The sequence below is a fragment of the Melanerpes formicivorus genome, unplaced genomic scaffold (assembly GCF_026170545.1).
Source record: "Melanerpes formicivorus ecotype bairdi unplaced genomic scaffold, bMelFor1.0.p_v2 SCAF_28, whole genome shotgun sequence".
Lineage (NCBI taxonomy): Eukaryota > Metazoa > Chordata > Aves > Piciformes > Picidae > Melanerpes > Melanerpes formicivorus.
In genome coordinates this window covers 1227950-1237326 of record NW_027142380.1, presented here as the reverse complement: position 1 = coordinate 1237326, position 9377 = coordinate 1227950, and the positions used below count along the sequence as shown (strand labels likewise).

General features: G+C 65.5%; 2 protein-coding genes across 2 annotated transcripts; one reads left to right on the top strand and one right to left on the bottom strand.

Moving 5' to 3' along the window:
* The first annotated feature begins 956 nt into the window (after window positions 1–956).
* On the top strand, window positions 957–5790 carry PRRT3 (proline rich transmembrane protein 3). Its single transcript, XM_068154413.1, has 4 exons — window positions 957–1162; window positions 1959–3097; window positions 3184–3324; window positions 3726–5790. Exons 1-4 carry the CDS (start codon window positions 957–959, stop codon window positions 5498–5500), a joined length of 3261 nt encoding a protein of 1086 aa, XP_068010514.1. The 3' UTR covers window positions 5501–5790.
* Window positions 5753–9227, bottom strand: CRELD1 (cysteine rich with EGF like domains 1). The gene is made up of 10 exons (XM_068154160.1): window positions 9048–9227; window positions 8310–8392; window positions 8114–8224; window positions 7949–8040; window positions 7687–7863; window positions 7469–7564; window positions 7288–7371; window positions 7093–7188; window positions 6867–7010; window positions 5753–6738 (listed from the first exon to the last, which is right to left on the bottom strand). The coding sequence occupies exons 1-10, from the start codon at window positions 9210–9212 to the stop codon at window positions 6518–6520; spliced, it is 1269 nt and encodes a 422-aa protein (XP_068010261.1). The 5' UTR covers window positions 9213–9227; the 3' UTR covers window positions 5753–6517.
* Window positions 9228–9377: the final 150 nt, after the last annotated feature.

Sequence of the window (9377 nt, the reverse complement as noted above, 5' to 3'; positions counted from 1 at the left end):
TGGTCTCTGATGCTGCCTGCCTCTCCCTGCATGTGGCCTCCCCACTGCTAATCCCTGGATTATCTGCCTGCTTTGTGGGGACCAGTGCACTAGCATTGCCCAAATTCCCTGGTCTCTGTGCAGACTGAGGCCCAGAAGTGCCCCATGTGCCTATGGAGAGCCTAGCCCAGGGATGTTAAGTTGGCAAGGAGCAGGAGCATGACACTGCCATGGGGACCTGAAGTGCCACATGTCCTCACTGGCCTGGGTGGGAGGAGGGCAATGGCAGTGACAGAGGTTTGCCAAGGCTGTAACAACTCAGTTACTGCCTGAGGGAGGCAGGGGTGCAAGCAGGGAGCTGTGGTGCAGGCAGGGAACCAGAAAACAAGCAGAGAGCTGGTGTGCATGTCCTTGCAGGGCAGAGCCCTGAGCCAGTGTGACTTTGTGCCGCTGTTTCCATGCCTATGCCAGCCCAAGCCCTGGTAGAGTGAATAGCTCTCCAGTGGAACAATTACCCATTAGCTCATTACCTGCCTTGGCAGGGCCCCACAGCCCAGCAGCTGTCAGACTGCTGCATGTTTGGGACAGTATGGGCAGGAACTGTGGGACAGGTGTGGGACAGAAGGGTACCAGGGCCATCCATGGTCCTTCCCAAGGACCCTGCCAAGAGGGTGGTCGCAACCCACCCTGTCTGCTCGACAGCTGCCACGGAACCAACCTCGACAACAGCCCTTCACTGGAGGCTGCCTGCTCCCGGGGCTGGGGTGCCCGGGGGTGTCCTGCCTGCACTGTCTGCCCCACAGGCAGTATCCCCTCTGCTGCCCCTGTGTGTCCTGTCTCATGGATACTCATCGTGTCCTGTCCCGTGGGGACTCGTCCTGGTGCGCCACGGATCCGCCCCACGGGGCATCTGCCCCGGTGGAACCCCCACCGGGGACTCACCCCACGGGACCCGCTCCGCACTCCTAGCCGGTCCCATGAGTGCCGTTCCTGCACACCGGCCTCCACCGTGCCCGGCCGCCTGGCGCCCCCCCTCCCGGTGCCGGGCGGGTTTCCGCGCGGGTGCCCGCGGCTCGGGGCGGCGCGTGACCGGCTGCCGCCGCCGCCGCCTGCTCCTCCGCAGAGCCCGGCCCTCCCGCACCGGCACCGGCACCGCCACCGGCACCGGCACCGGCACCGGCAGGTCAGCGGGGGGGCTGCGGCCAACACCGGTACCGGGGTCTCCAGGGCTGCGACGGGCGGCGGGAGGGGGCTGGCCGCACCGCGGCCCGGGCGGCAGGCACTGAGCCCCGAGCAGGCGGGATCCGCGGGATGCGGCGGTCGCCCTGGCCCCGCAGCGCAGCCCCGTCGGCTCCCGCACCTACACCGCGGGGCCGCCGCAGCCGGGCGGTCGCGTTCCCGGCCCCTGTGCGGCGGGGCTGAGCCGCGTGTGCGGCGGCGGCGGAGCGCGCCGGGCCGGGCATCCCCACCGGGATGTAGCCGGGGACGTGCCAAGGTGAACGGTGTGCGCCAGAGCGGGGCTGGCAGCGGGAACACTGTGGGGGGCACCGGAGAGGGGCCACTGGGGATGGAGCACGGGGGAAGAGACACCGAGGAGGGGCACCTGGGAGGGGAACACCGGTAATGGCACCGGGGATGTAACACCTGGGATGGGGACACCGACGATGCTGGGCGTAAGGACCACTAAGCGCCAAGAGCCACCAGCACAGGGACGCTGGGAGGGGGATAGGCAGCACTGGGGATACTGTGAAGGGGAAGATCGGGAATGGGGCCACTTGCGCGGTGACACTAGGGGGTGGGGACAGCTGGGAAGAGGGCTCAGGACCCAGGGCCAGCCCAAACAGGACCAGCCAAGCCGCTGACTGGCCCCAGGCAGTGGGCTGCAATGGGTACAGCAGCCCCACGGCCAGCGGCAGAAGGCCTCTCGGGCAGCAGCCATGGGTCCCAGCTCACCAAGCCCCCCCTCACCATCCCCACAGGGCCGCCTGGGTGCTCACCATGGCTGCAGCACGGCTTGTCACCTGCGGGCTGCTCCTAGCCGGCAGCGTTCTCGCTGGGGCCCAGGAGATGCTGCCAGCGAGGCTGTCCTCCAATGGGACCCTACAGCGGGGCAGGGACCCACTACATAACCCTGCCTGGGGACAGCAATGGCTGGGCCTGTCCCCCACCTGGGAGGCATCAGGAGATCTGAGTGGTGCTGGGGTCATCAGGAGTGAGCACTGGAGGGGCAGCAGCCCTGTGCGCTGGTCCTCACCTCTGCAGCTGGGGGATGCCACTGGGCCACCCCTGGAGATGGAAACCAGGGCCTGGCAGGACAGTGGCACAGCCCAGACCATGGTGGAGAAGCCACTCATCACCTGGCAAAGACACGAGGCTGGAGAACAGGACAGCCCTTGGGGGATGACCTGGATGCTGCATGGCTCTGCATCAGGGAGACCAGAATCCAAGGGGTCTACAAACACTGATCTAGGCTCCCCAGGGCCACCCTGGGCAGGGCAGGGCCCATCCCTGTCTGGACAGAGTGCTACCAGGCCAGCTAGTACCCCCAGCCCACAGGCAACTGTGTCCACCATTGTCCTGACCCCCAAGCCCGCAGAAGGGACAGAGACAGGGAAAGCAGACTCCCATGCAGGGGAACAATCAACTGAGGGGACACCCATGATAGCCCCAGGTCTCCCTCAGAGCGCACTGCTCACTCCAGCCAGCAGTGAGGTGATCCCACTGGGCACTGCCTCCATTTCCCACCCCACTGGCACAGTGCCAGCACAAGGTCCCCACACTAGCCCCAGTTCTGAGCAGCCAGCAGGCAGACTGGGGGACCTGGACGGGCCCCCCAGCCCCTCTCTGGTTGTGTCCAGTTCTGCCCCTCAGCTGGCTCCTACAGCTCCATCCTGGGGGCTGGCTGAGCCCTGGACCCGGCTACTCCCAGTCCACCAGCGCAGCACCCGGAGAGCCCCAGTCAGCCATGCTACTGCCAGCCCTGGGTACATGGCCCCTCACACACACCCTGGGATGAAGGGCCAGCAGGGGCCCCAGCCTGCTCCAGGGGCTGCCCTCAGCACCAGCCCTGCATCACTGCCTGCCTCCAGCATGGACCTCCCTGGCACCCCTGGCACAGGTAGGAGCCAGCATGGCATGAAAGGATCCCTTGGTGTGGAGTGAGCCCCTGTAGCTGCTAGCACCTAGCTGTGCCCTCTCTCACAGAACTGCTGCCAGAAGAGGATGTCGGCTCCCCGCAGCGGGTCCGGGGTGCCGTGGGCCCTGTGAGCATCCCAAATGCCAGTGAGGCTACCCCGTGGCCAACGGTGCATCCTGCCACAAGGACACCTGGGACCAAGCGTTCAGGTGATGCAGGGCTGTGACCAAGCCCTTCCGCTCTGCGGATATCATGGGAACCCATCCCCAGGGTGCTGGGGCTGGCAGCGGGGATGGCAGCTATCTTGGGCCGCCTGGGCAGGACACGGTGACACCTTCAATCAGGATTGTGCCCGGCGACAGCCTTAATCTACTCCTGCCCGCAGAGATTAGTGCTAAGTGCCCAGCAGGTGGTGGCTTCCCAGGGGTGTAGGAGACTTGGCTGGGGCCATGAGACCCCCAGTACCATGGGTCCTGCCAGATACCTCTGGGAGGTGCCAGTGGGCTCAGTCCCACAGCCGATAAATCCTTGCAGGGAATGAAGGTGGGGGCTGGGAGCCACCACCACCACCCGCTTCACCACTGATCGTCCCCCTCATTCCTGCCCGCAGACCCCCTGGGGACGCAGCCCTCTGCCCACAGCACCGTGACCCCCTCAGCGACATGGCGGCGGGCAGGACTGACGCCACAGCCAGCACCTCGACATCCATCCACACCGCAGCTGCAGCCTAGCCACGTCCCACCAGTGCCAGGGGCCAACGGGACGGAGCTGCGCTGGGCTGAGCTGCGGCGCCGGCTGGGCTTTTCCTGGGAGGTCCATGTCTATGGGGCAGCTGCCATCTTCCTCCTGCTGGTGCTGGGCTGCCTGGCCGGGCTGGCAGGGGCAGCTGCCCTGCGTCCCATTCACCTGCCCCATATTTTAGGGGCCCATGGACAGCTGCTGGCCGCCTGCCTGCTGCGGGCCACCTTCCTGCTCCTGGACCCCTATGGGATACGGGGGCGCCTGCACCCCCGGGCTGTGCTGCTTCTCAGCACCGTCCCCTTCCCTCTGCTGCTCAGTACCTTTGCTCTCCTGCTCCAGCGGCTCCAGCGCCTGTCCCAGCTCCAGCTGCTGCCAGGAAGGCTCCGGGGGCTGCCGGCACTGGGGGCTGCTGCTGCCCTGCAGAGCTCAGTGCTAGGGGCTGCTGACCTACTCCCTGCTCGGCTGGGCCCCGCTGCCGCACTGGGGCTGCAGGCGATGGGCTGCGGGGTTGGGGCCCTGCTACTGCTGGGGGGACTCTGGGGGTGCTGGCGGGTGCTGCAAGAACCCCAGGAGGGGTCAGAGGGTACTGGGGTGCCAGGGCTACAGTGGGGGGCCCGAGCACTGCTGGTAGCAGCGGTGGTGGGGCTGCCGGTGTGTGGGCTGCAGCTGTACAGTGCCCTGTGGCAGCGGGAGGTCTTGGGACCCCCTGTGCACTTCTCCCAGCCTGGCTGGGTGGCACAGCTCTGGCTGCGCGTTGGAGAGCTGGGCATGGCGCTGGCACTTCTGGTGGCTGCTGCGGAGCCACTGTGCCGCCGGTGCTGCCGCCGGAGCCCCGCCAGCCACTCCTGCTGGGCCAAGGCGCTGCAATACTTCTGTGCCGGCCGCAAAGCTGAGGCACCTGAATACCCCAACAATTGCTACGACTGGGCTGGTAGCAGCACCGGCTGCACCGGGGGCATTGGTCCGGAACGTGCACCTGCCAATGATATCTCCAAGAGCCTAATTCGCAACCCGGCAGAACAGCTGCCCCTGCGGGCCCTGAAGGACAGCAATGAGGCCTGGGCAGCTGCTGCTAACACCACCGGGATGCCAGGGCTCAGCCCCAAGTGCCCCAACGTGCTAGCTGTCCGGTCCTGCGCCACCTTCGAGCAGGGCTCGTCCCCCTCGCTGGGGGAGCTGATCTTCCGCCCACCGTCCCCCATCGACCTGCGCCGCAGCATCGACCAGGCACTCTGCCGCCGGCATCTCCTCCATGACAGCCTCTTCAGCCGGCCCCGCCGTGGCTCTGGCACGTCACTGCACAGCTCCCTGGCCCCTGTCGAGACCCCCCGCCTGGGGCGCATGGTACGCTGCAGCTCGCTGACAGATCTGCCTGGTGTGCGGCAGCCGTCTGGTACCGTCACGGTCACTGTCACTGCCTCGGTCAGCTCACTAGAGAGCAGTTCGCTGAAGATCAGCTGGAACCCCTGGCGCCATGGGCTCTCCTCACCCGACAGCCTACCCCTGGATGAGACACCCAGCCGGGCCCCCCTCCTGGTGCCCGCCGTGCCTCCCAGCTGGGACCACGAGGGCCCCCGCAGCTTCCCTGCCCTCGGCAAGGCATTGGATAGCCGCAGTCTTTCCAGCGACACCATTGACCTCTGAGCCAGGGAGGCACAAGGATAAGCAGAGACTGAGGGGGGCAGCGGAGACGAGCCCAGAGTGGGTGGCCAAGGGTCAGATCCTATACCCCTGCAGGACTGGATGGGAGAGGAGGGGAGCTGGGCTGGGCCAGCTCCATTTGTGCCAAACAAGAGAAATAAAAAGGTTTATGCTGGGAGGAGGCAGCCCCGTTGGTATGCAGAGGCAGCACTGGGCAGCAGCACCCACAGCCCTCCCCAGCCCCCCACTCTGAGCAAGCCAGTTAGGTGTGCAGAGCTTTATTTCCTGAGATATGGACACACGGACAGATGGGCACACCCTGACGGACAAACCACAGACAAATGCAACAGTCGCGCTCATGCATCTGGCAGGGCTCCCCTACCGGCACAGGACTCTGGGAGTGGCAAGAGACCCTCAACCCCATGGGAGCTCCCAGCCCCCCACAGCCTGTGAGGGTAGAGATAGGCTCTGCCCCTGGATGGGGGAAGGAGGGGTTGTGAGGGGGGCAGCTCCATGGCTCAGGGCAGAGGGGGGGACATAGCTCATTGCTTCAGGGCAACGTTCTCATGTGGGGAACCACAACACAAGATCTTGCAGGGCTGGCAGCCTCCAGCCTTGGTGACACCAGGCAGGCTGCAGGGCCAAGCTCTGCCAACCATCACTGCTGCAGCACACAGCAGCGCCAGAGCACCTTGCAGCCTGCCCCCACATTCTCTCACCTGCCATGGTGCCAGAGCAGGAGGGGCCAGGGGCAGCATGCTGTGCCCCCCTCATGGTGCCACACTGCCTGGCACCACCTCTTTGTCCAGAGGTGACTGTGAGGGAGCCCCTGGGGATCAGAAATCCCCAGCTCATTCTGTTGGGAGGGGACAAGACCCTACGCTAATGGAGGGCTGGGAGATGCATGCAGGGCACAGCACCATGTGCAGGATCTGGCCTTGGCACACCCCCTGCTGGGAGGAGTACCCTGTACCCCAGGCTGAGTCTGCCCTCCCTTGCCTGCATCTGACAGCCCTGGAGCTATCTGCCCTTCATGAAGCCATCAAGGACGCGGTCGCTGCGGTCAGAGAGCCAGTAGCCAGCCATGGCAGCCACGGCACCGATGAAGATGGCAGTGAAGACCATGTCACCCTTGGCCGCCAGTGTAGCAAGGGCACAGATCATCACACCGAAGAACATCTGCTGCAGCACCACCACCTCGTCCTCTGTCACGTCATCAAAGAAGCCTTTCTCGGGGGCGTCTGCAGGTACAGTGCTTGTGGTAGGGCACTGCTGAGCAGGCAGAGCCCCTCGCCACTCCCCACAACCCTTGCCTGCAGTCCACACACACATCTCCCACCCCACCCCAATCCACCATGCCAGGCCATACCAGGGGGCTTGTCCTCCACACATTGTCCATCCCTCCGGACGTGGCCACGGGCACAGACACAGCGGTAGCTGCCCTCTGTGTTCTCACACACCTCCTGTGCTCCCGTGCACACCGGCTCCTCGGTGCTCACGCACTCATCCACATCTGGAGGCGGGACAGGACTCAGGCAGGGCTGAGGCAGCAAGGAGGGGGCTGAGGTGCCCCCCAGTCTGTGGGAGGCACTCACCTAGGCACTTGGCTCCGTCTCGCCAGTAGCCCTTGTTGCACTTCTTGCAGCGAGCCGGCCCAGCACCCATGCAGCCAATGCAAGCCGTGGAGCAGTCTGTCATGGAGACAGGAGCCATGGGCACTGCTGGAGCCTCCTCCTACCCCTGGAGGGGATGGCCCCAAGCAGTGGGGAGCTGCCCCACCTTTGCCTCACCTCGGCACTCATAGGAGCCCTCCGTGTTGACACAGAACTGGTTAGCTCGGCAGTGTGCCATCTCCGTGCCACACTCATCTATGTCTGCAAGAGAGGGGGATGGACCCACTAAGCAACAGCTCCTGAGACACAGTCCCCATGGCCCTGAGCTGCTGTCCCCCCATCCCACTGTGGCCCTCACCGATGCAGCGGTGGTCGTGCAGCACCCAGCCCCTCTTGCAGCGAAGACAACTGGAGTCCTCTGGCCCTGTGCAGCGCCCACATGCCCGGTAGCACTCTGCAGGCAGGGAAGCACAGGCATGGGCAGGGGGAAGCTGCCTGCATCCGATACCAGGGATGCATCAGGGCAACTCCCTGGCCACACAGCCCCCCTCCCTGCCAGAACAAACCCCTACATACCAGCACATACCAGGTGGCTCTTGTTCCGTGAGGCCTCGTAGTAGCCATCACCGCACTCAGCACAGAAAGGGCCACCATAGCCTGGGCTGCAGACGCACAAGCCGGTGCCACGACGCGTGCCATCACCGTCACATCGCCCATTCCCACTGCAGGGCTGCTGGGGTCCACCAGCACAGGCTGCACAGGGAGAGACTAGCTGGCTCCAGCCCAAGTGGCACTGCCAGCACCCCACAGGCACCCTGCTCACGCTGCAGCTACTCACGCTGGCAGTCAGGACCATAGGTGCCAGGTGGGCAGCAGAGTGCCAGCCTGTCCATGCACAGCCATTGGAAGAAGTCAGGTTGTTGGTGCCGCCTGGAGAGTGAAGGACGTTGTGCTCAGCCCTCTGCCATCCCCCGACCCACCATGTCCCTGTCCCTAGACTCACTCATGGAACCACCACTGCTCCACATGTTCCTCACTCTGCTCTAGCAGCTGGTGGCAGGTGAAGTCTGAGGGGTTGCAGACACTCTCCAACACTTCCAGTAGACGAGTCTCACTGTAGGGACAGAGGAATTGGTGTAGGGATGTGTGTCCCTGGGGCAGCTAGGTCCCTCCAGAGCCCCACAGCTGGGGTCACTCACCTGTGCTGGTACTTGGCCAGCTTCTCCTCTTCCCAGGCTGTGTTGCCCCCGCCAAAGCCCTCATGCTCTGTTCGTTCCAAACCCTGTGCAAATGGTGGGGTGGGGGGTGGGCAGGGGTGGCACAAGTGTGGGAGTCCCTAGTAATTCCCCTCCTGGTAGGGTTACCCCCAGGCCATGACACCCTCTTGCCCAAGAGGGACCAGCCACCCCCTCTTTGCCCCAGAGCCCAGCTGCTGTACCCCTTTCCACTCCCTAGGGATGCTGTGGGAAGTCCCTCTCATCTCGTCTGTTGTCCCCGCAGGCCACCGGCTTCTCTCGGGCAGTGCTACCTCCTCGCCCCCTCCCCCATACTGTGCTCCTCTGCCTCCCACCAGCCACATGACTCCACCCGAGACCCCCTTTGTGCCTGGCCGCCTGTCACCCCTAGAGTGTGTCAGCCTGCGCTACATCAGACCTCACCTACCGCAGGCCGTGTCCCCCACGCCTGTCACCCATGGGCCCCACCACCTCAATGTCCCCCACCCTTGTCACAGCAAGGGCTGTGTCACTCCGTACCACCCCAGGCTCCATCATCCCTATGCCACAGGCCTCGGGCGTCCCTAGGCGTCTTCATATCCTCCCCCTACCACAGGCTCCGTGATCCCCCCACGTCGCAGGACCAGTGTACCCCCGTCCCTGGGCTTCATTTCCCCCTCCAGGTCCCCCACCACCCTCCCCCGTGTTCCCCCTGCCCCGCACCCTGCTGAAGCTGTCGGCGAGGCCGCGGCAGGCTCGGCAAGGCTCGGCCCCGTTCCGGTCTGGGTCCGGGTCCAGATGGGAGCGGGAGGTGCCCAGCAGGACCCCCCCGAAGAGGGCGAACCCCAGCAAGGCCCCCCCCAGCCCGGCGCCCGCCCGCGGCGCCATCCTCCGCCCCGCCCGCACCACATGGGCCCCGCCCCGCCCGCTGACTCAGCGCCTGCCGCCCCCGCCAATGGCCATGCTCCAGTCGCCGCCGACACCCCACTCCCAGCCAATCCGCACCGCCCGCTTGGCCCCGCCCCCCGCCTCTTAAAGGGGCCACGGCCAAAG

Coding starts and splice junctions, on each gene's coding strand:
- CRELD1 (XM_068154160.1), bottom strand. CDS start 9,212: ATGGCGCCGCGGGCGGGCGCCGGGCTGGGGGGGGCCTTGCTGGGGTTC. Junction 8,225..8,309: donor CTGGCCAAGTACCAGCACAG/GTGAGTGACCCC, acceptor CTGTCCCTACAG/TGAGACTCGTCTACTGGAAG. Junction 7,372..7,468: donor GCACGACCACCGCTGCATCG/GTGAGGGCCACA, acceptor CCTCTCTTGCAG/ACATAGATGAGTGTGGCACG.
- PRRT3 (XM_068154413.1), top strand. CDS start 957: ATGAGTGCCGTTCCTGCACACCGGCCTCCACCGTGCCCGGCCGCCTGG. Junction 3,098..3,183: donor CCCTGGCACCCCTGGCACAG/GTAGGAGCCAGC, acceptor CCTCTCTCACAG/AACTGCTGCCAGAAGAGGAT. Junction 3,325..3,725: donor ACCTGGGACCAAGCGTTCAG/GTGATGCAGGGC, acceptor TCCTGCCCGCAG/ACCCCCTGGGGACGCAGCCC.